This window comes from Bactrocera neohumeralis, chromosome 3 (genome assembly GCF_024586455.1).
Source record: "Bactrocera neohumeralis isolate Rockhampton chromosome 3, APGP_CSIRO_Bneo_wtdbg2-racon-allhic-juicebox.fasta_v2, whole genome shotgun sequence".
In the NCBI taxonomy this organism is placed as follows: domain Eukaryota; kingdom Metazoa; phylum Arthropoda; class Insecta; order Diptera; family Tephritidae; genus Bactrocera; species Bactrocera neohumeralis.
Window position 1 is genome coordinate 22,803,031 of NC_065920.1, and position 26,113 is coordinate 22,829,143.

The following is a 26,113-nucleotide window of genomic DNA, read 5'->3' on the forward strand; positions in this document are numbered from 1 at the left end:
CCATCAGCTCAGCTATCTCGGACATCTTCAAACGGCGATCGGCTAATACGAGATCTCGGACTTTTTTTCTGCATCTTCTAAATGCGGTTCATTAGAAGAGACATGCAATTACGGTGGAACTCGTTATGCTGTCACCTTTGACTAGAGTGACTCGCTCCCAAAGAACCGATATTGCTCCTACTCATTTTTTCTAAAATCTGAGAATTGAATCTCTAACCGATACTTCGGCTACACCTTTCTTCTAAAACTCGTGGATACACCCGCTTCCACCCGTGGTAAAAACTGAACTAGGAGTCTGATTCGGCAGAAAGTATGCTAGTTAAGTCTCGGTTGATAAAGTTACGTCATTATCGGACCGCACGTTTAGATAGCCACGTGATTTGTTGAATACCAAAAACGTTCTGCATTTTTTTGTTTTTTTTTTTTGTTTTTTTTTTTTTTACCTTCCTAACGCGGGGCAGTCAAGCAAAAAGTGTTGAGTTGATTCCACCTCATCTTTTTCCATATAGTTTCTACAAACGACGTCTGGTAAGATTTCCTGTAAGGCTGGTATTGGCAGGGACGCCGATAGGGCAATGGCCTGTTAAAGGAGCCACAACCAGGTATAAGCTAGCCTTACTGAGGCCAAAGAGATTACTAGATCTTTTGCGATCAATCCTGGCTCAAAGGGCCGATCGGCAATCTTGCCGATGGTGGGCCAGCGCTTTCCAAGCTTCCGCGAAGCCCAGCTATTTAGTACTAGTAGAACACAATAGGATATGGGAGCACAAAACGCTCTCATTCTACCGATAGCGATTCAAGAGTGCCTTTCCTTGCTAGCTCATCAGCTTTACAATTGCCTGTGATTCCGCTGTGGCCTGGCACCCACACCAGTCTTTTCACAAAGACACTCGATGCTATTAATAGCCCTGCCCTGAAAGCACTATTAATGAGTTAAAGGCTAGATACCTTACAACATATATAACTTGCGTTTTGACGAGAAGCATCAAGAGAGATAATAAAAATATAATATTTTATATGAACCAGGTCGGCATCACATTTTGAAAACACATAAATATTCAATTTATTATTCAAAAGTTTTCTGCCACACTACAGCGGGTTTGTATTGTAATAGCACTGCATACTCAAGCCATAGCAAGGCACATATCCGGGAGTATGCGTAAATATTTCACCTTTTGTGATTTTCACTTCATAAATAACTGCCAGCATATAGCATTATATGATACGCTGCGCTTCACACCAACACAGACTTTACTAAAGTCGACGACAACACCGAACCCAACCAGCAGCATTCGGTCTACACGCTTGGCGTTTGTTGGAATATAATCGTAACTTCAATTTCCTTCATACAGCCAATACGTGACAGCGAAGCTGTGAGATTTAAAATACTTCCTGACGCCACTCACTCGCGCACACGACGCAGGTACGAAGTCATGCATACGCGTACGACTGAATTACCTTTTGCAATTTTTGAATATTTTGGAAAGAAAAGTAAAATACATGAGTGCCGTAAAATGAGGCGAAATGGATGCACAGCGTCTCGCGCTGCGTGGCACATGTTTTATCAGCAAATGGCTTTGGTTGGTTGGATGCTTGAATGGCTGGATGGCTGAATTCATGGCTGGCGTTTGGCATTGCCATCCTCTCTTGTCCACAAGGCACGCTGGCATCCGCTGTTGGCACGCTTTTATGCCGCAAACTTCAATGGCTTTTATGCGACTCGTGGAGTTTCTACTGTTCCTGTCAGTTGTGCTTGCTGATGGAGTTCACAACTTCACTCGGTTTTATGCTGATCATTTTTAAATGACATTTTCGGTTACTCAAGCTCACGAGTGTGTGCATATTATTCGTGTTTTAAAATTTTATATCCGACCATTTCAATCAATACGAAACTGATGGCTGAATGTTTTATGCGTAAAGTCCCTCCGAACTTATTTAAAATACCAATTATCGCTATTAAATCACTCTCCAAGCCGAAAAAGAATTATTCAAAGGATTGTTCATCTAAGGCTATAACATTTTTCGCCCCAAGAAAGAGCGGCCAAGAATAAATCGGCGCTTTAAAAAACATGACCATTATTTATAAGACCGAGCTTAAAAAGCCAAGAGAGCCTGGTGAAGAGCCTTTTTCAGAAGTGTAGAGGGCTACTCCACTGGACCATCTAGGGAATGCTAATGGTATATAGATTGTGAGCAGCAAAGAATCACTAATGCTTTCCGTTGAATCATTCGGCTGAAGAAGTGCCATTGGGGTGTGGAGTGCTGTTCTGTCTTCTTGAACATTCAGGATGTACGTCACCTCATCTGGGCGCTAAATGCATGCAAGCCTTTGAAGTCCTCAGGCTTTGATGGCATCATACCAGCACAGCTGCAACCGAAGGTCAAGGTGTCATGCAGCTGGTTGGTCACCAACTATACGAACTGCGATTGTGTAGAATCGGCCATGTTCCGAAGGCTTGCTAATTGTTTGAGGTGGCGTTTATACCGTAGGCTGGAAAGAGTTCTCATGTCGGCGCCAAGGCAGTCAGGTTCATTGGACTATCCACTTTTCTCTTGAAAACGTTGGAGACACTTATGGATCTGTCTACGAAGCCATAGTAAAGCTTATAATATTCTGTAGTGCTGTTCCTCTGCTTATATACGACGAGGATATGTGAACTGGGCGAAGTCGCTGGAAAAAAATTCAGTAAGCTTTTTTTGTGTGGGTCGAAAAACTAGAAAAACAAGGAGAGTCTGCTGTAAGGAGCTTTGTCAAGTTAGTTTTTGGCTACCGCACCACTGCTGTTTCTTTCAGGCTGAACTACCTGCTACTAGCAGCAAACTTACGACTTCGCTCCGTTCTCTAACTACATTAGAGTGCAAACGAGCTGTATTCTAGTTGGCTTCGTGTGTTCTAGCACTTAACCTACGGAGCTCTCGTGAGCTTAGTGAGTTGATCGATGGTCACCCCTAATTTTGACAAGGTTTATTTCGACACAATCGCATAAGTTCTTGCTGGACATCGCTCATTAGGTATAAGCTTGTAGATCTAAATATCTTATCGTACGTAAAGGATCAAAGTTGTTTGGAAGAAGGTGAGATAAAAACATGCAGACATCCATTGTTCTGGCACTTGTAAGAATGAGGTTAATACATTTCGGCAGCCATACTTTCGGGTAACAGGGAGACAGGGACGAACTTGACATTAATCGCCATAATTTGTGATCGGCTTAAAGCCCGTAGTCAATTTATGAGGACTTTTAAGATACATTTTTTCACAGTTCCAGATACCCCAACGGACTGACGTTAGAAGCTGTCCAAATGAGCTCGCTATTAGGATCGACCATTTAACTTAGCCTTCAGATGAATAAAACATTCTGAAAAAGATGCTTTCCATTGCATGTACGGAAAATTTAAGCAATAGAATACTAATCAACTTAATGCATCACTTGGAAAACCGCGCTAATTTATTAATAGACCGAATAGATCGGCCTGATCTGGAATCCATCTCATGCGGTACATTTTGGATCCATCAGAGTTACCAGTTTCCCTGAAAACGAATTCACTAGTTTTGTTTAAAAAAAAATAAGGAAGGTATAGAGTAAACATCTGGGATGGTGTTACTTATTGGGATGGACCAAAGTCCCAAAGCCACAATCCAAACAGCGGGAAAAAGAAACATATTTGTAACAGTAAATGGATTTGTTATATTGGTAATCTAGGTTACATAGTTCAACTCCATTAAATTACAGAAATTTTACTATTTAGTATTAATTTGGATCACATTCCATGCTGATAGAGACCAATATACGGCGAGTTACTGTCGATCTAAGGTCACTTATACTCGAAAATAGCTAAAATTGGACTTAGGACTTTTCACACAATACTTTCAATTAAAAAGCATTACATTCGAACTTCAAATACATCACTTGGCCACCTTTATTTTAGTCTCCCAAATTCCGTTGCATCGTTAAACCAATCATTTACACTCATAGAAAACATATAAAAATTAGCTGTTTGAAGAGCTGCTCCATCAATTAAGATATTAAAGAGCAGACAGTAAAAACACAAAAACCTTGGTTCAGACTTTAAGTAAGAAGTTTTCTAAAAATTTCGTAGAATCTTTTCTCCATTTCTTGTTGCTTTTCTATCTTTTCGCACGCGAGCATTGTCTGCCAGTTTATGTGGCGCTTACTCAGTCAGCTACCGTGCGGCATGAAACCAATCAATCCATCAATCAAGCAACTAAGTTAATTTTCGAATATCACACAGTCTAATCAATACACACACACACTCAAATTAGACAAAAAACAAGACACAACCGAAAATGCAAACAAAAAACAAAAATATAAAATTGTTTTTGGTTGCATAAACACACAAAATACTACCAGCAACCACAGCAAAAATGTATGAAAAAATCAAAAATTTCGAAAACTTCAACTTGAACAACTTTTCCACTTGTGGCTGCGCCTACCAAAGCCGAGCGGTGTGCGTACACCAATTTGCTGCTCGTTTGTCGGCGCGTATGTTCTTCGGTGTTTGCACAAAATCATGCGAATACATTGAAATCAATCAAAACTTTGCCGAAAACCAAGCTAACAAATAAATAAACCGCTAGCCAGCAGCTATGGCAAGAAGTCGACGCCACGTCTGCTCTCCTCGCCGCAAAGTTGTTGCCTTGTGGCAAGAGCATTTTGCCATTTCTGCTATTTAAGACTTTCATCAACTTATGCGTGTTTATATAAAAGCCAAAAATTTCCATGGAACTCAATTTAAAGTAATTAATGTTTACTTGCTTTAAAATTTTGCTGACTGCACTGAGGAGTTTTTGGCTGGAGTTCACATTTTTGTGGGCAGAATTGACTTAGACATACTTATTAATTTATCTGGAATACTCATTATTGAGTAATTAGGAAAATTCCATCAACTCAACCTCTTAATGTTTGACATATGAGGCAATTAACAGTTAATTAACAATCAAATAGTTGTCCAATTAGTCCAAAGTGTAAAGCGCTTGTTGATTTCTCTCTTTGAGACTTGAATACCGAAGGTTGCGTTGTATTATTGCAAAGAAGCTACTGAGAAGCGGTAGAATCTCGCACCTAAAGCTGTGATTTGGCGCTACGAAACCGTGATTAGATTAGGTTATGTTAGCCTGGTAGGCCAATAAGCCATGCATAAACCAGTTTTGGTTCTTTGCGATACCAGATGGGGTTCAGTTTCTAGGGCCAAGAGGAGTAGATATCATTTAGGATGCCTAGGCGTGACGCGAATTTTAACAGACTCTACGGCCTCACTATCGATACCTCCTCCAGTGTATCATACCGTGAGGACCCCAGATGCTTACGCGTAGTCTTGTCAATGCGGGACAAGTGCACAAGAGATGCTCCATTGTTTCCCTGGTGCCCCGATCTAGATATTTCCTGCAGTCTTCTCCATCTGTCGGCCCCATCCTGAGGCCGTGGGTTTTCACCAGACAGTGATTTATTAGTATTCCCACCATGCTCCTGTAGTCTCTTCTATCGAGTGCCAATAGGAATTTTTTTTCTGATCTAAGCTTTGCACATGGCTTTTGCAGTTTCGCCCTCAAGTAGCTAGTTCCGTCGGATTTTGATTTTCTTTAACAAACTTCTGTCGAAATCATCATATAGACAATGCATGAGTTTCCCAATTTTTGTCACGTTTTCGGTTGTTAGCCGTACACCATTCTAGGCAATATCGTCCATTATTTCATTGCCCTCGATGTCTTTGCGGCCTGGCACCGAGTAGAAATGAAGTTACTCTGACAACACTTTCCACTGTTGCCTGCTTTTCAAGCCACTTTTGGCCGATATGCGATACGAGGTTACTGCCTTGATTGCTGTGAAACCTTGATTAAGTTTATACTGATTAAGTCAGTGGTGCACTACATGAAGGTCCCAGAAAGGAATATTCTAAAATCATCTCTCATTTCGTCACTGACAGTGAGCTCAAAACTGATCAAGGAGTTCAAGACCTCACTTGCAATAACATCAAGCTATACCACACTAAAACTTGTCTGAGTGCCTTGCCGCAACAGAATCGTCAGAAACAATAAAGGTTTTCTTGAAAGAAATAGCCAAATCCGTTCAGAATGGAAACGAGCTTGTCTTCTCAGTATTCATGTATGCGGGTTTGGATCTAAGAGCCTCGTGCGAACTCAGCGGACGTTGGTCAGCAATCAGAACTATTGGGGTTGCGAAAGCCTTCTAGATTACAGTGGAACCTTAGAGATCCTTTAAGATATTAGCTCTTAGCGAACTGCACATCGCCTCAATGACAATTGGCCTAACTAGACACTATTCCATTGGTACTCATGGGGCGAGGCTAAGGGTTTTTGAGTACTCAACTTGTCTTCTTCACCGTCCAAATTTCGTCAAAATAAGCATGAAGCTTTGTTGTCAAACTTCCTACAAACCCGATGAATTGATTGGGATAATATGGGCGCCTTAATAAATTTGTGGCATTCTAGGCGTTTTGCCGATATCCAACATTCTTCTTGTTCTATACCTAGGAGTGCTGGGCATTACAAGAGAGAGACATCTCAAGCGGTCCAAGTGAGATTATTCGTGGCCTCACAAAAAAATCAACTTATTTAGCTAATCTAACCTACCCTGTAGTTTACAACAAGCCTTTACTGAGACAGAATTGTCACTTTTACTGTATTACATTTAAGAAACGCTTTTTAAGTCCGTCCAGGCTAACGGCCGAATTCACCACATAGTGTTCAGCGCGCTCTTTTTCAGAACTTCGAACATCTACCAACTTTGTGGATACAAAATTGAAATTTGATCGAAGACTCGTTTCCAAGAGCACTAAAAGTTTGTCTGTTCTTGAGTTGTGTCGAAGGCAATTGAACTAAACACATACCTAATGAGTTCACAGCAATAGGTCCCTTCTAATAATTATCGATGCTGAGGTAATAAAAGCTTAGGATGAAAGTTTCTAAAGCGAAGCCTTCGTACAAATTTATGGTACGAAATATATTGAGATAACAAAATATATATTTTCCTGTAGCTTCTTTAGAGTTCTTGTATCCAAATAGAAGTATGTTAGATTAGGTTAGAATGGAGTTTAGTTACTAGGTCCGTGAGGAGTAGTCATGCCTGCGCTTGACGCGAGTTTTTTAGTTTTCAAATCGAAATAAGTTGTTAATGAAAGTATAAATTATTACAGTGGCTAAAATTCTAGAACCCTTATTTAATATTTAGATCTGGTATTGCTTTACTAAAGTTTTTAACTGAGCAACTTGTTCAAGCTAATTTTCTGAAATCCTGGTTTAATTAACTGCGGTACTAAAAAGTTAAATCTTGAAGAACTTCTTCAACTTATGCAGTTTCTAAATGAGAGCAATAAAAAGTTCGAAGCAACTTCGCTCATTCTAGCCTATTTTCATGGTTTGCTCGACTTTCACAAAGTTTTCGTTACGGAAACCTAGAAGGCTTTCTAGTACAAATTTTAAGGTTTCTCCACTGATCTGTGAACAATTTATGTACAAATGCGACTACTGTTATTTCTCGTTACTATTCCAGCTTCAAAACGGACGGATTGATAGTTTTTATTGTTAATTTTCGTTGGAAAAGTGTTATTGCTACTAACAAGGATACACCTGGTATGCCTCTGTAGTCTCTTAAAGACTATAAAAAACTCACTCTCTTCGATGAAAATGCTAGAAAAGTCTTTTGAACTTTAATATGGGTGCTATTCTGAATGAGATTAAGTTTCGATTAAAAAATATTTAGCTTGAAAAAATTATTCTGATACAGTCTTAGCATCACAACTGAAATTAAGTGAAGTGTTTGTATGAATTTCGGCAGTAAAATGGAGAGTTGAAATATGAAAGATGCTTTTGATATACGATGCATTGATTTATATATCACATACACATATGTTTGGATATAAAATATGGGAATCGAATTTCGATGAATATGGAAATTGTTAATTTTCAACAGCAAAACTTTTTATCCATCAAAAAATTACCATGCGAACATACAAATATAAATCTTAATACCAATATTTGCATAAAGCTTTTAGAGAGCTTTTCCAACAATTCTAATATATTTACGTATATACATCATATAAAAGTTAAATAAACAAATCTGAATCAACAAAATTAAATGTCATTTCTTGAATAATAACTTTTTCGATTTGATCTTGAGTTTGTAGCAAAGCACACATAACGGTTTAAACACATACATACACATAGAATAGAATAAATCTTGTGGCACACAAAAATAACTTTTCAGAGAAAGCAATTTGATTTTCAAAGAAATTAAGTACAATGGAATTAAATACTCATGCTACAACAAGGTAAAGCAACTATTTGCCAGTAGAGAAGGTGAAATACGTAATATATATATACAAATATACGTAGCAATATGTCAACTTGGTTATTAAGTTCTGTTGCGGTGGAAATTTTTCTTTCTTTTGTGCTGCAACAAATGAAATTTTTCGGAAAAGCGAAAAGTTTTAGAATGTCAAGAAATAAATGCGCAGAAAACAAAGTTTTTACCGTTATATTTTCAAGAAATATATACACAAAAATAAAGTTTACCGTTATTTTTCTTAGTTAGCAAAGGGTCGAGAAAGCTTTTCATAAAAATATACCTAACAGTTCGGCGAAAATGAGAACCGCATAAATTGGAGCTCAAGTGCGGTGAAGAGGATTTCTATAAAGAAATTTCATAAATAATTGCATATAATGTATACATACATTGTATATATATATATGCTATTGCTTATAAATAAAAATATAGTTTTTTTAGAATCTTTGAGGTCACTAGCTCGATCAAGGACGAGACTGCAAGAAGAGAATGTCGTCTACAATTAGCTCGCTGTAAGTTGTGAATTTTTGGCTTCAAGTTGTATATTCGCTTGAATTAAAGTAGTAGACTGGATAAGTAACGAAAAAAGCGACACGACGATAGACGAAATCAACTCTCTTCATAAGTAGCTGGGAAAATAAAGTTATAACTCGAGCCATCCTTTTGTAGCTTAGTCGGTCTTACAGCATGTGTGCAGCATGGAGAATATCATGTACACATAATGTTGGATTAATAAAGCCTTTAATTGTTAAATAGTTTCAGTATTTCCTTCAGGCAGAATTCAGGAAATTTCAGAGCTAATTGTCACTCTTAAGGTCATTACTGAACTTTGAGAAAAATACTCTTTCGAATACATCACTCATCAAGCTTCAAGTAGAGATATCTTTGGCAAACTTATTATAGATTTTAAATGTGGAAAAGAGTGAAAAGAGTTTCTATTTTGAAGATCCAGGGTCATGCAGGAGTTGAACGCTCTCAAAAAGAATGGTTACAGTAGCCGGAGATCACAATAAAATACGAAACCAACGACATTCCTCCCAAATTTCTAAAACTAACTAACTTCATCGGCTTCCCACAGCGGGCAGGGGGATAATTCGCCTTCCGTAAGGTATTCCTGTCGTAAGAGGCGATTAAAATCCATAAATAGTACATAAATGATATCATAGACTTCAAATGAGATTGCTTCTAAGGAAAAGACATTTGAAGTTCAAGCGACAAAAGTCACCAGTCATTGAGTTGTGGCATACTCAACTGGTAGTAGTATAAGCTACAAGGTCTGACCGAAGACTAAAAATTTGTACCACGGGGAGCAATTAGCCCTTGCAGTTCGCTACAATCTCTTCATTGGGTTTGGCCCTTTCGGGAGATTCATGGCGGCTGTGGCTTAAACCTAAAGGCAGGTAGGATGGAATAATTCAATTCAGTATGGAGTCACACTGTGGCCGGGTGCCGGACCTACAGAACGCCAGAGATTTTACATCATCCTCGAACCCAACCAAGGTGGAAAAAGTGTCCCTTCCACCCGACTAATTGGAACAAAAAAATACGTGCAAAAGTCATTTATTATTTAAGGTGCTGATCAACGCATTGTATTGATTTATGTGCTTTTAAAAGCGCTGTGAGAGTCGCCGGCAGGTATTGACGCAAATCACAACGATTGTTAACTTCATCGGTTAATCTTACATATATTAATATATCCATTACGAGTATTTACGGTCTTGCTTTGGTTAACCAAGTCAAATAGAATGGTTACATTAGTCGCACATCCGTTCTTATTTCCTCGTCAACACTGGACGAACTTTATATAAAATAAATATGATAGAGCTCATACTGAATAAATTACTCCGAATTCACAGGCAAAGCTTTGTAAAAGACAGCGACGGCTGAATCGGAGAAGTACGGGGCAAGTTTGTGCTACTAATAGGGATGACGTGGTTTTTACAGCACGTGCTGGCTATGTTTGTGTAGGATTTGTGTCAAATATTGCTCGTTGCATTCTCAAAAATTTACTGTTTGATGCGGATTGTGGTATGGCGTCGTCATAGGGGCTTATTTCTTTCAAAATCAAAGGGGATTGATAGGGATTACTATCAATAGCGATCATTATAACGTGATGTTGACCGACTTTTTTCCCGCAATTTTATGAAATGGACGCGGACGATCTACTATTTCTAGCTAAATGGTAGGCTGCCTCAAATTTTCGGTCTAAAAATTATGCGATTTAGCGTCTCTAGATTATTTTCTCTGAGGTTTCGTTAAATCAAGGGGATACGTTTGAGAAGCTCGAGGACAATATTCACTGCACTATAGCAGAAATGCTGCACCGGGTCATCGGAAATTGGGTTATAGGGGTGAAGATATGCAAACGAGGTGGGAGTCGCCATCTTGTCGACATTTTACTCAATTTCTAAGGGCATAAAATTATCTGCATGACAAAAAAAAACCATTCTTACCAAACTTAAGTGTTCCATATCATTTTAACATCACGGCATTCTTGTTGGTCGGCCCTTTAGGTTGGTAGGAATGCAGTCTCTTCATGCTCAATTACCACTAAATGCGGTGTTTTGATACACTATCGGCTTAGTACCTGATGGATTCCAAGAGATCGATGCCGGGTTTGTGATAGAGCTATGCACGCTCAGAGGAATTGAGGAAGGTCTTCCAAATGGCCAATGCCCCGTTATAGTTAGTAGATGTAAGTTTGTATATATCGGGTGATTTTTTAAGAGCTTGATAACTTTTTTTAAAAAAAAAACGCATAAAATTTGCAAAATCTCATCGGTTCTTTATTTGAATCGTTAGATTGGTTCATGACATTTACTTTTTAAAGATAATTTCATTTAAATGTTGACCGCGGCTGCGTCTTAGGTGGTCCATTCGGAAAGTCCAATTTTGAGCAACTTTTTCGAGCATTTCGGCCGAAATAGCCCGAATTTCTTCGGAAATGTTGTCTTCCAAAGCTGGAATTTGCTGGCTTATTATTAGCTTTTTCGTTAAATCGCATGATCTTAATAAGGGTCCATTTCTTGAGATGAATTGTTCTCCGAAGTTTTCCCTCAAAATGGCCATAGAATCGCGAGCTGGGGGCATATTTTGAAACCATGAGTCAACATTTAAATGAAATTATCTTCAAAAGTAAATTGCCATTCTTAACGTTTGTAAAGCAAATTTTATGCGTTTTTTTTTAAAAGTTGCTCTTAATCGTTCCGATATTCTTTTCTCGGTCTAAATAAGTCCTAAGTCGTTCTATTTTGCCATTTGGTTCGCAATCTTGTTCTTAGCTATTTGTGCAAATTACTTTACTTGGCCAGCTCGTATACTTTTTCCTTCCCGAAAATGTTGCTATGAACGGGAACCCAAATTATGGAGAACTGAAGTTTATCTGACAGTGGGCTTAAAGCCTTCATACATTTTTTTATTACGCTGGAATTGTTGTATGGTGACGATAAGGCCGGCAATGCCATTTGTTTGTCAGTGTATATCGTAGCTTTCTGAATCCTTCCATAGCTAATCAGTAGAACTCTTAAGGGCTTCTCTATGCTAAGTACTTTTATTTGGAAGATCCTCTGGTAATTATACAGTAGAAATCCTAAGGTTTTCCTTATGCCTAGTACTTTCGCTGGGAAGGTGCTGGCTGAGTTTGGTAGCCAGATAAATAGAGAGATCTCAAGACCTTTGGAGTATAAATACATTCCTAGTCTGTAGTCCATTTTGGAAGGGTCCAATAAATATAGATAGCAATAGACGAAAGGTTCTAAAGTTGGATGGAAACTTTATTCTGAAATTTTCAAAGTTGGAATGCCAACTTTTAAGTGCCAATTTCCCTACAGCTTCCTTGTCCGCCACTTATGGCTGACAGTGTACGAACTTCAGTTGAGTCGTGAAAGAAAGCGAATGGCGAAAAATTCAATTAAACAAGCTGGAAGTGATTTTTTATTAAACCATTAATTGCGTGCCAATTGCACGTAACCGTGACACATTAAGTACCTACGCATAACAACAACAAAGAAGGGAAAGAAATAAAGGCAGAGGAAGAAATAAAAATTGTATTGAGTTGACAAGACGGAGAATGGGCGAATAGTGAAATGAAAAGGCGCGAAGGAAAACAAAGCGAAGCGTAGAAAAGGTGGCAAAATAACGGGATATATGTATGTTTTTACACAAACGTACACGTATTTTTAATGAATAGTGCGCAGCGAAGGTGAACATAAGTATATTTACATACAGTGTTTCAAAAAAGTAAGCGTGTAAATGGGAAAAATATGCAATAACATACACATACATGCTTGTATGAATGTGTATGTATGTATGTATATACTTTTGACTGATTGAACGCCGTGAGCGTCATGCGTGTGCGCGTGAAAATGCAAAAACTAGCTGACAATGTGGCACAAAACGAGAAAAAACAAGCAGCGCAGAATTCAAAAAAACGCTCGTCACAGTGCAATATTGTCGCAAAGCGGCGATACAATGTAACGGTGTATTTTTAAATTTGTTGCATTGCTTTTGTTGCATCAACATATGGCACGTGTGCGTGTAAATGTGTGCGTGCATGCGTTTATTCCGCTTTCGCGCATAGCGGAAAATTCAATTTACACATTTTTTCGCTCGTTGAACCCTGGCGTCAGAGTGACGAGCTGAAATGCATACACAAACACACACATACACAAATTACCACGTACCTATAAATAGGAGCAATTTTCCCGCTGAGAACAGTTGGAACTGGTAATACTGATGAAAGCCAGATTTACGGGCATAAGGAAGCAAAAGCTTGATTGCGAGAATTTGCTAGTAAGTGCCTGGGGCCTGGATTCCACTGACTAAAATAGCAATGAAATTATTAACGACTTCAAAGCGCATCAGTGGAGAACAAGGTTATTATCCAGAACATTTAGGCCTCGAATCGGCGCTGTTCGCAGCAATGCGTGTCATTCGCCAGTTACCAGTCAAAATGCTCGAACGAGTCATCAAAACTGGGACTCAACAGATGGACCATCTGAGACGTATGTAGCTGCGGTCAGCATTTGATGATTCTTATCAATTGGAAGTGAAGTTATTGCGTTTTAAGTGTCAGTATGTTTGTGTTATCGGTTAGAAAATGAGCTTCGAAGAAAGAGCCAACATTAAATTTTGTTTTAAAATTAGTAAAACTTTTACCGAAACATTTCAATTGATGAAACAAGTTTATGGCGATGATTGCCTATCCCGTAGCAGAGTGCATGAGTGGTTTCAACGTTTTCAAAGTGGTCGTGAGGACATAAATGACGATCAACATGTGGGTGAATCAAAATCTGTGATCACTTAAAATTCTATCGAAACTGTTCGTGAATTCATCAAAAGTCAGCCGAAATCATCATTAAAATTCATGGAAATGGAATTGAACATCTCCAAAACATCAATTTATATCATTTTGACCAAACATTTGGGCTTACGAAAGGTGTGTGCACGGTTTGTTCGGCACAAATTGACTGACGACCAAAAATTGCTCAGAATCCAACATTCGATCGACGCTTGTGACCGATTATTTGACCAAAAATCACATTTTAACCATTAACCACTCCCCATATTCACCTGATATGGCACCTTGCGATTTCTTCCTTTTCGGAAAAATTCATTTGCCCATGAAAGAAAGCGTTATGCAAACGTAGAGTACATTTAAAAGTCTTGCACCGGCATACTGGCGGCCATACCGGCCAACGAGCTAAAACACTAGTTCGACATGCTTTTGGACCATGCAAAAAGCTGTATTGAAGCAGAAGGAGATTATTTTGAATAAAATAAATTGATTTTGCCGAAGCACCAATGATGTAGCTTGCCATACCGTTCTAATTGCATCGCAAAGAACATCTATATTTTCAATATTTTTGGTGCATATAGCTCTTTTAACATCACCCAGAGATGTTCTGTAGGGTTTAAGTCTGGGCTGGACGATTCCCACTCCAAAACATTGATAGAATTTTCATTAAAAAACCTTTGTGTCAACTTAGACATATGCTCTCTATAGTTATCTTCCTTATAACAGAAAAATTTTCCTCAGCCCATGGCAACATGACATTTTTTAGGATGCCAACGTATTGCTCCTTGTTTAAAATTCCATCAATGTTATGCAGTGGACCAACACCATATCAGGTAAAACATTCCCATACCATGATTGATCCTTCACCATACTCAACCACGCGTGGAACCTAGCGCGGATCACATTCTGGAATTATTGGACGGCGAACATACCTTCGACCATCAGGTCCTAAGCGATTAATTTTTGTTACATCAATCCAAATGACATACCTCTGTTGATTTGTTGTCTTAGACCAATGAGAGTTGGCAAAGTCTACGCGTCGATTCTACAAATTTTAGTGGGTTCCTGCGTGCTGCTCTGCCGTGAAGTCCAGATTTGACCAAACGTCTGGCAATTGTTCTCTTGAAATTCAAAACAATTTTTTTTGCGCATTTGTCTTTATTCGAATTTCTTGGGACTTCTTTCCAGACTGACGAAGGTCAAAAATGTACCTGGGAAGGGTAGGAGTACAGCTGCAGCTTTTCCCCATTAAAAAACTTGAATAATACATTTTCAAACACCACGTTGAAACACACCCTTACCAGAAATATCACCAACCCACCTACAAAAAAGTGAGTGTTTCTAATTAGCTGTCAAGAGCTGTATATATATATCAGTTACAATTTTACAAGTCGAGAGCTTGCAAGAAAAGCACCCTTGCCTAAATCATATCCCGATTGGAACGAGTATGGGTCGCTATATTCGTGTATTCGGGTGCTGAATCAGCAACCAGCACTTGTGGGGTTGCGAAAACCTTCTAACCCAGAGTAAAACGGAAAAGATCTATTGAATTACCAGCTCTTAGAAAAATTTACATCGCCGTCCTATCAGGAGATTATTCCATTAGAATCCACGCGGTGCGGCTAAAGATTCTGGAGAATGCAACTGGTCAAAGTTGGAAGACGGAAGATGATGAAAGGGAACTTCTCGACACTTTTCCTTCTCTGTCCAGCTTTCGTCAGACTAAGTTTGAATCATTTCGGTGTCCCCAAGGCTCTGTGTCGATATGCGACGGACTTTTTGATCCATACCAAGGAGTTCTGGGCATCAAAATGCACGCTAGCTGCCAAAGGAGAGTTATTCGGGAGCTCACGAAAAAATCAGCCTATTTACCTAACCTAACCTAATCTATTCACTGGACCGAACTTGTAACAATATTTATAATGTACTGTTATTCCCGGCTTTTTACACCGAAGTAGCAATTTCTTGACAGATGTAAGATATGCAATATCGAAAGATCAATGCAAGGAAAGAAGGCTGATTAACCGTGTTTGAAGAAACGAGATTCTTATTTAGAATTTAGTGTTATTTATTTACTTGTTATAACTTAATTATTGAACTGGTACTCTTTCTGAGACGAATGTCAGCTTTGTCTTGAAAGGCAACGAAAATGGCAGTAGATTGTAGACGATTAACTTACAAGCTCCGAAATGCTCTGTTTTCTGAGGTCGAATTTATGTTTTATCTAGAAAACGACAAAAAATCGTAACAGATCGCAGAATATTCTTTTAGAAGTAATGACTTTTTACATATACTACAACGGACTTTGTCTCGACGATGACGGGGCATTATTACTGGTTTGTGAAAAAATTTCTCTCCGAAGAATACGATGTTTTTGTGTACTTAAACCAAATGTCGGTTTATCAAAGGCGGCGACATCTCTCACTAGACTCGTATAAGTATCTTTCTTTACTATTTACAATTTCTCTTTCTTTACTATTGACAATTTTATAGCTCTCATTAACGAAGGAAATAACAAAACGACCTGACCTCGAATTAATTGTGCTGACCAGCTAAGCTCCGCTTCTACCGCAACCGTTTGTATCTAATTTCCAAGTTTAAACAATATTATTTGTAGAGCAACCTATTTGTTTTTGTTGTATGAATAACAGCAGGTAACAACAATAGCAACTCGGTCTTTCCGCTCACCCCTGACAACACATTGATTTATGACACCAATATCAACACTTAGGCGGCCATAAACAAAGTTTACCGAACCCTGTGGGCACCTTTCACATCCGCCATTTTTAATGCAGTTATGCTCGTATACCTATACATAGTATGTCTGTGTATGTGTACCCTCTTTATGGCTGTGCATGGGCAGAAAGCAGTGCATATGTTTTCTCGCTGCTAATGACCGACATTTACGTGCAATTTCACTTAATTTAAATGATGCCGCCGGGCGTTGCATGGCGATGGCAGTAATAATAGCAACAACAGCAACATAGCTTATGCGTCTAATTGCGCACACCCATTGAGCAGGAAATGTCCAACGTCACGGATCATAAAAATCGGACACATGTACATATACATGTATGTATATATGTATGTATATGTATATGCATATACATATATGTACATACATATATACATATACATATTTGTGAGTGTAGGCATGGTGCTGGACAAAAGTCAAACTATTATGGGTCATAAGCTTATGAACGTTAGTAGGTACTCGTACAAGTAGCCGACTTGCTTCAGCTTCGTTTCTAACGAGTTCAGCCACAGCCGATGGGCGTTTGGCGGCCGCGTCAGTGCAGAGCGCCTATGCAATGGTGAACTATCGATGCTAGCGGATGTTGTATATATGTATACATATGTTCTATACTATATAAAGCAATAATGAATGCGTATATGAAAAAACAACAATAACAAAAAAAAGGGTAAACAAAAAAATGTGGCACATTTAATTGAGCGACAACAGCGTGAGTGGCAGGAACGACAGGCGTGTACATAATGGCGCAGCGGCAATGAACGTTGTCAACACGCGTTGAACGACAACTTTATTTCTGCGCCCGACGAAGACCAGCGATGGGGTGAGTGAAGGACGGCAGGTTGGATATGAGAAATAAAGGTGAGGTGATGACAGCGTGTGGGCCGAGCTCGTTATTAGTGGTCAACTGATGTTGTAAAAATGGCAATCATAACAAGAACAACAACAACAATTGAAAATATAAAATTTACTGCAACAACAACAACAAATTTTTAAAACTAACAATTGCTACAAAATATATAATGGTAACAACGACCACAAAAAAAATAACAACAACAACACATGCCAAAAACAACAATTTCGGAGAATAACAATTTCCAAAAAGCAACAAAAACAAATTTAAAACCAACAATTTTAGAAAAAAATTGCAAAAAAAACAGCAATAAAAAATTGTACAGCGAAAAATGTAATTGCAACAAAAACACAACAACAACAACAAATATATGCAACAACGCCAACAATTTCCAAACACAACAAAAACAATTCCTATACAACCTGTAATGCAAACAACGACAGCAACAAAAAAATAACAACAACAGCAATTGACAAAAACAGCAATTTCACAAAAACATTAAAAAAACTTAAATCCTAAAATTCCTAAAAAAATACAAAAACAACAAAAATATTTAATAACAACATTTCCCAAAAAAAGCTATAGTTGCAACAAAAATAACAAGAAAATATTAAACACAACAATTTCTATAAAACCTGTTATGGTAACAACAGCAACAAAAATTAACAACAACAACTAATTTCCAATAACAATTTCCCAAAAAAAAAAACAACAAAAATTAATTTAAAACCAGCAATTTCAGAAGAAATGCGAAAACAACAGCAATTAAAAAATTTAACAACAACAATAGTATCGAAAAACAACGACAACAACAGTAACCAAAAACAACAACAGCAACAATATTTTATAACAACATTCCTAAAAAAACTATGGCTACACCAAAAAACAACAACAACAAAATACAGCAACAACAACAATTTCCAAAACCAACAACAATTCTCGAAAAACAACAACACCAAATGTAGAAAAACAACATCACTTACACCTTCAAGAGCAATTGCAACAACAACAACCCCAATTTAAAATAAAAACAACTATCATCGAAACAACAACAACCCACTAATTGCCGCAGCTGAGTGACTTTATTTGTATGTTTTTTACAAGCCAACGCTGAAGCGCGTCCTCTCACGCAACGCAACGTTTTGGTGTCATCGTTATTTACGCTTGCGGCTGCCTCATATCCTGCCACACGGTTCCCGCAGCACAAACATGTTTTGCCATTTTTCAGCTATCAACCAACATTTATGCGCTCGCCTGCATGAGTGGCACTGACGACATGCATAGGTGTTTATATGTATATGTATGTACATATATACGCAAGTATGTGAGTATGTGTGCGTGTGCAATGGCAGCGCTAAGAGTCGCACTGAGTGGTGGGGTGCTGCTGCTTTCGTGGCAGCATTTACAAATTAAATATGAACACGCATACCAAAAAGGTGGTCATAAAAATTTGCATTTACCGCTATAAGTGAGCCGCCATGCCTGGCAGCATTTTGATGCGTTGCACACAATTTGCTGCATAAAATTGATATTCATATTTATTACAGCCAATGCAAGCGAGCCGAATTTACCGCTAGCGTAAACATCGGCTTTTGGGAATATTAACAGATGGCCGTAACGGCCAATGAGGGGTGGCGAGTGGGATGCTATTTTGAATTTTAAGTGAATGAAAATAGGAAGCATTAATTGCCATGTACTGTGAGGGCATTAGGGATCTGAGGGATTGAAGTGAGCCCAGATAATTCAACGCTGCTGAGTTTATAAATTTTCGACAAATTTTTTTCGGAAATTTTCTGTTTCAAGTATTTCTAAAGACACTTAAAGAAAAAATATATATTAATGACCAACTTAAATTCACCATTAGTATGGTGAATTTCTGTAAATGGACGCAGTTTAACAGTATATTCTAATATTTATAATAGTTATTGCAATCTGTAAGAGTTTAGCGTAAGTTCATAAATAGTCATATGTGCTCTTCACTTATTTGTGAAAGGGGTATAATATATTTTATTTATACAGGTAAAAATTGAGAGAATGGTGAAGATCAGTACAAAAACACAAAATTGAAAAAAAGGAGAGACAAAATTATATGCATATGGTATATTAGTGTAATGTCAAAACACTACTTCTTGATTTCCCCACTGATAAGCCAACATACACAAGCTAAACAAGCATAAACTCACCACACTCCCTGTCAATATTAACATCGACATATCTTTCTCCTACACCCTAACTTTCCATGTTTGACCTTCCAGAATTGAATTTACCACACATTATATTTTTCTCACCACACCTTAAAAATTATATGTCAACTCAACTCAACTCGATTTCCCAACAGCTAAGCCAATATTCACAAACTAAATAAGCATAAACTCACCACACTCCCTGTCGATTGTAACATCGAAATATTTTTCTCCCCACACCTGAACTTCTCGTGTTTCACCTGACAATATTGAATTTACTACATAATATATTTTTCTCACCACACCTTAACTTTTCATGTTTCACCTACCACGATTCAACTCAGATGTGCCAATTTTGAAAATATTGTCAAAAAACAATCAACATCATATATCCTATTTAGGTTTAGTGTTGACATTGTATGCAGTTAAATTTGAGGTTAGACTAGAGTGGTCTCCTTCGTGAAGTAAGCTTTAACTCAGCATTTAAGTAGAACTTAAGAGTTTTTAATTACTTTATCTTATTTATCACCCATGAAATTTTATTGTATTTTTTCACCATACCTAAATTCACCACGATTTAACTCACAAAGTTGAATTCAACACATGAAAATATCGCTCTTAAATTATCAAAACTTTTTTCAACACAGCTAAGTTCACCACATTTAACACACTAAAGTTTGAATTCACCACACAAAAATATCTTGCAAATCATATAATCATAAAAATATCACGCTGGAATTTATAATGCATTTTCGCAACACACCTAAATTCACCACATTTTAATACACCACAGTTGAATTCACCACATAAAAATCTTTGTAAACGTGGTCTTTAACACCTAAAATATACCTAATTGTGTATAGTTATTATTTCAGCAATTTTTTATGAGTTGCGCTTAGTCTTCGTATTCGAAATAAGCTTTAAGCCTACAGTAATTTAAATACACCATACCAAACTACTTCACACCATGCGATAAATTTCTCTTCACATTATCAAATTTATACCCCGAAAGCATATATTATATAATAATATTATTATAATTTTTTCACCCCACCCAAATTCACCACATTTATGCCACCACTGTGTGAGATGTTACCACCCTTGCATTTATAATCGAGTTCTCTTTAAGCTCACCATTAAGAAACTCTTCACAATATAACTTGAGAATAATCTGAGAATATACCGAGCCTTTTAGGGATGAAACGGTTCACTATAAAACGACCACTATAAAGTATATTGACCAATTCTATCTTTTCAAAACAAATCGAAATTACAAATCCAAAAAACATACGATCAATTTCAAAAATACGATCTGGTTGAAAAGGGGGCTAACTCTAGTTTTCAAAAGCGTTAAAAATAATCGTTTCTTATCTCATAAATTAAACCCACATATTATGGGTTTATTTTATAGAAATCCATAACGCCGGAGCAGCAGGTCACATATATGCTTTGAAGACGCTTTACTTCATTATATTTGTGCTTCTTCTAATTACGTCATTATGATCTTATTTACTTGTAGTTTATCCACGCGTCGAGGTGGGACCACAAAATCCGTTGCGCATCGAACGTGATCACATCGCCAAATTGGAATGCAATGTCGATGCAAAACCCAAAGTCTCCAATGTACGTTGGTCACGCAACGGGCAATATGTTAGTGCCACGCCTACGCACACTATCTATCGCGTGGGGCGCCATCATGCGGGCAAATATACTTGCAACGCGGACAATGGGCTGGGCAAATCAGGCGAGAAGGACATAATACTTGATGTGCTCTTCCCACCCATAGTCGTCATCGAATCGAAGACACACGAAGCCGAGGAGGGCGAAACAGTTATGGTGCGTTGTAATGTCACCGCCAACCCGCCACCCATTACCATCGAATGGTTGAAGGAGGGAGCGCCGGATTTTCGCTTCACTGGCGAACTGCTCACTTTGGTAACTGTGCGCGCCGAACACGCCGGCAACTACATTTGCCGTGCTGTCAATCTGATGAACCCCTACAACTCGAAACGTGTAGAAGGTGTTGGCAACTCCACGGTGGCGCTGTTGGTGCGACACCGACCCGGGCAAGCCTACATAACACCGAATAAACCGATTGTGCATGTGGGCAATGGTGTTACGCTCAGTTGCTCGGCTAATCCGCCCGGTTGGCCAGTGCCACAGTATCGCTGGTTTCGTGATGTGGATGGTGAGTTTAGTAATACACAAAAGATTTTGGCGCAAGGACCACAATACTCCATACCGAAGGCGCATCTCGGTAGCGAAGGCAAGTATCATTGTCATGCCGTTAATGAGTTGGGTATTGGTAAGATGGCTACGATTATACTCGAAGTGCACCAGCCACCACAATTTCTGGCCAAACTACAACAACACATGACACGACGTGTGGGCGATGTCGATTATGCGGTCACTTGCAGCGCCAAGGGTAAACCTACGCCCATTATACGTTGGATCAAGGACGGTACCGAGGTACTGCCAGGTCGTAAGATGTATGATATACGCACAACGCCTACCGAGGGTCAAGGTGGCGTCGTAACAGTGCAAAGCATACTGAAGTTCCGCGGCAAAGGGCGGCCGAATGGCAATCAGTTGGTGCCTGGTGATCGTGGACTCTACACTTGTCTCTACGAGAATGAGGTGAACTCGGCCAACTCGAGCATGCATTTACGCATCGAGCACGAGCCGATTGTTTTGCATCAGTATAATAAGGTGGCTTACGATGTGCGCGAGTCGGCGGAGGTTATGTGCAAGGTGCAAGCATATCCAAAGCCAGAATTCCAATGGCAATTTGCAAATAATCCTTCGCCGCTTACAATGTCTTCGGATGGTCATTATGAAATTGCAATACGCACGGATAATAATGATGTCTATACCTCGATATTGCGCATAAACCATATCTCGCATTCCGATTATGGCGACTACACTTGTCGTGCTGTCAATCCACTCGACACAATACGCACGCAGATTAGACTGCAACCCAAGGGTGCACCGGAGCGGCCCACCGCGCTCAAAGTAATGGAAATATCGCACAATTATGCCATACTCAGCTGGATACCGGGCTTCAATGGCGGCTTGTTGAGCACAAAATTCCTTGTCACTTATCGTCGCGTGGCAACACCGCGCGAACAAACGCTTTCCGACTGCGCCACACACACCTACACCACTTCCATTGTGAGCAGTAGCAGCAGCAGTAGCGCTGCTGCGAGCTTTACCTCTGGCAGTAGCGCTGGCTCAGCAGATTGGTTAGAGTTCGATTGCTATCGTGAGAATCCCTGTAAAGTAATGCCGTTGGATCAGTATCAAAGTTATATGTTTCGTGTGTATGCGCTGAATTCGAAAGGCAGTTCGGGCTACTCCAACGAAGTGTTGGCCACCACAAAAGTCAGTAAAATTCCGCCACCCCTGCATGTCACCTATGATCCCAACTCGCATGTTCTGGGTATCAATGTGGCGGCGACATGTCTGTCATTAATTGCAATAGTCGAATCATTGGTGAATCGCGAAACGCCAATGGCCACATGGGAGATTGTGGATACAGTGACATTACTCCCATCCGGCAGTGAGGCCACATTCAAAGAGGCAGTAATTAATCACATTCCACAAACGACACATTACAGCGCATCGGGCCGTACACTGGGCCATGCTGAGGACATAACGTTGGCGCTGGCGGAGACGGCGCAGGGACCGACGGTGCGTGTGAAATTGTGCCTACGCACCAATCACGACCATTGCGGACAGTATGCGAATGCGGAAAGTGAGTATAGCCAGTACAAAGTAGTGAGTGAAGTTGATGTGAGTGTCCCAGATGTATTTAGTTTGAAATATTGCTTCCTCTCGGCAGCGCCTTTACCGCGGTTTACATTGCTCTTTCATTTCAAAACTCTCTGATATATAGCCCATCATTGCGAATTCGAGAGTTTTTGTTGGAAGCTACTACAGTTGGAAATTTCTTATATTCACATAGGCAGAAGTAGTAATCACCCAGAACACAATAAATCTATAAAGAAAATAGGGTTTGACCCAGTTAACCTTCTGCGTGTAAAGAGCCCATCCTCTATATAGATGAATTATGACAGTCTTCATTTCAACTACCATTGGATTCCGATCCTACGAAGTTAACACATCCACCCAAAATACTCCTGAGCCCAGCCTCCTTTATAGAGATCTTATACTCAATGCTCAGTTATTCAACCTCTTATTCTTCTTTACTGGTGTAAAACCCGCTCGCAGTCGTTTCGTCTTTTCACAAGGTGGCGACAATTGGAGATTCCAAGCGAAGCCAGGTCCTTCTTTCCAACGGAGTGGAGGTCTTCCTCTTCCTCTACTTCCCCAGGTGGGTACTACATCGAAAACTTTCAGAGCTGGTTTCGTCCATTCGGACGACATGACCTAGCCAGCCTAGCCGTAATAGAAATTCAACAGCTACCGGACTTTCGTTTTTAATAATCTTCTTAGGAGACATAAACAAGGCGCTTAGTGTTTTAAGATAAAGGACCAAACTAGTTTGGAATTTCAGCTATCACAGCGAGCAGACTATTTCGCTGTATCCAAGTATTTCCGTCCATAACCTCTAAATACTAATAATATTCTTTGATGTCTTTGTTAACTTCGACTGATCACATGTGGAGATCCACAAATGGCTGCCTTACATGAATCCATATACATATGTAGTACAAACACAACTTCCTCACCTTTCTAGGTTAACCCTGTTCCATTACACTTTCTAAAGTTCATGTCCACTTCCATGACACCATTCCTACTTCACATTTCGCCAAACTCATCGCTAATTTTTTTCTTTTCTTCACACGTCACCATTCATCAATCGACTCCGCAAACATTTGGCATGGATTTGAACGCAAATCACCGCAGTTGGCAAATCATATATGCCTGAGACATCAACGCTAACGACATCCGCTGTAATAGCCATAATCGTCTCGTCCATTGCATTCCTACTGCTCGTCGGACTCTTATTGCTCTTTTGTCACTGCCGACGCGTGGCATCCAACAAGAAGAAGACCAACACCAGCTCACCGGCCAAAGAATACGACCTCGACTCGGGTCGTCCATCTATAGTGGCGCAAACAAATCAAGCGCCACCACCCTATTATCCAACCGGTAGTCTGGATAGCAGCAAATCACGAGATTCGCATGCGATGGAGCTAACACTCACAGCTGTGCAGGATAACGAGGAACAACTGCATCAGCAGCAGCAACAGCAACACCAGAAATCCGCCGCCACTGTAGCGGGCATGACAGTCTATGGCTCGCAGAATGGTTATGGCTATCATGTCACATCGACGCTTGGCAGTGGTGGTGGAGGCGGCGGCAGCAGTGTTGGCAGTGATGCGGATAGCTACCAAGTGACGCCATTAGCGCACTCGGCCATGGCGGGGCGCAACGAGTGTAAGTACCCAATAGTATATAGTGTGTAAGTTTCTGAATGTGCAATGCACCAATTGACCACCCGTCCAAAGCACCCAGCTCCCATTGCATCATGAACATCTCACCCTCATTTGGCGTGCGTGTAAAGACAAAGCTCGCAAGGATTATGTTTGCATTCATAATTGTGCTGATGCGGCGTTCGCTCTTTCGTTGAATGTTTTCATGCGGCGTCGAATCGTAATCTCATTTCGGCAGTGGCCCAACAAGACAGCGCAGCGCTGTTGGACCGTACAAAAGTAGTTAGCGGATGAAATTTGTCCGGTTGGTCAGGCAGTCAGACAGCGAACTGGCCACAGTGAGACGTCGGCGGGTGTGATGCACAAATGCAATTCTCAGCATAATGAGCGAAATGAAAATTGAAGTTGCCTTTGTAGAGAGTCGTGTACGAGTTCGAGGCGTTTCACGCTAAATTGGCAAGTTGCATCCTTCACTATTTCAACTACTTTCAGTTCACGTTGCGTGCGTGTGTGGGCGTTAGAGTTTAGGATGAATTTCAAATGTTGCTAATTTTGACATGTCGCAGGCGTTGACACATTGAAGTTGAAATTTATTGAATGTGACAATGACAAGGAGCGCACTGTTCTCGCAGTAGGTCCCACATGGAAGGTCAGCGCGGGCGTGTCAGAGTGCGGCTTATGCAATGATTAATATTAACGCAATTAAGCTCTAACTAAGTAGAAAATGTAACCTTTCTTGACAAGATCGAAATTTACAGTTTAGTTTTAAAGTTCTCCTCGCAATTTCGTCCAAAATAGTTCGACTCTAGACAGTTTAACTTCAGCAGTTGTACTATTAATGAAAGCTGAAACCTTGTGCAAACCAGATTACGACTCTACATTCTTGTTCGGAAAGGTTAAAGTAGAATAACAAAAAGAGTATTTGCTATAAGACCACCACGAGCTCAGCTAGATTCGAAAGGGTCTCTACTAACCCTTGGTTATTATGTGAAGCCTCTCATAGGTAGGACCATTTAATAATGTCTCTTCCTCATCTAGCTTGAAATTAAATAACTATTTCGATAGCTTCGTCTTTTCCAGTTCAGGAACAGAAAGAGGTTTTAAGTCAGTGGTAATCGCAAAACTGCGCGAAATTTATGAAGCTTGTCTACGAATAAGACTAATGGAAAGCCGCCAGGCGGATTTAGCTTTTAATGACGGTGAACTTTGCGAAAGATAGATAGATGAGTTATATGAATCGTACAAAGGTTAGGATGGGACCAGTGCAAATGAATAAAAACCCTACAGCTAGTGGTAGCGGAGAGAGAAT

At 39.6% G+C, this 26,113-nt stretch overlaps 1 protein-coding gene across 2 annotated transcripts in view; it reads left to right on the forward strand.

Moving 5' to 3' along the window:
* Nucleotides 1–26,113, forward strand: part of LOC126752280 (hemicentin-1) — a 393,430-nt gene that overhangs the window by 315,515 nt on the left and 51,802 nt on the right. For both annotated transcript variants that reach the window (XM_050462979.1, XM_050462980.1), the window contains exons 5-6: nt 20,925–23,159; nt 24,275–24,808. In XM_050462979.1, coding sequence (XP_050318936.1) covers nt 20,925–23,159; nt 24,275–24,808 — 2,769 coding nt within the window. The remainder of the gene's footprint in view (nt 1–20,924; nt 23,160–24,274; nt 24,809–26,113) is intronic.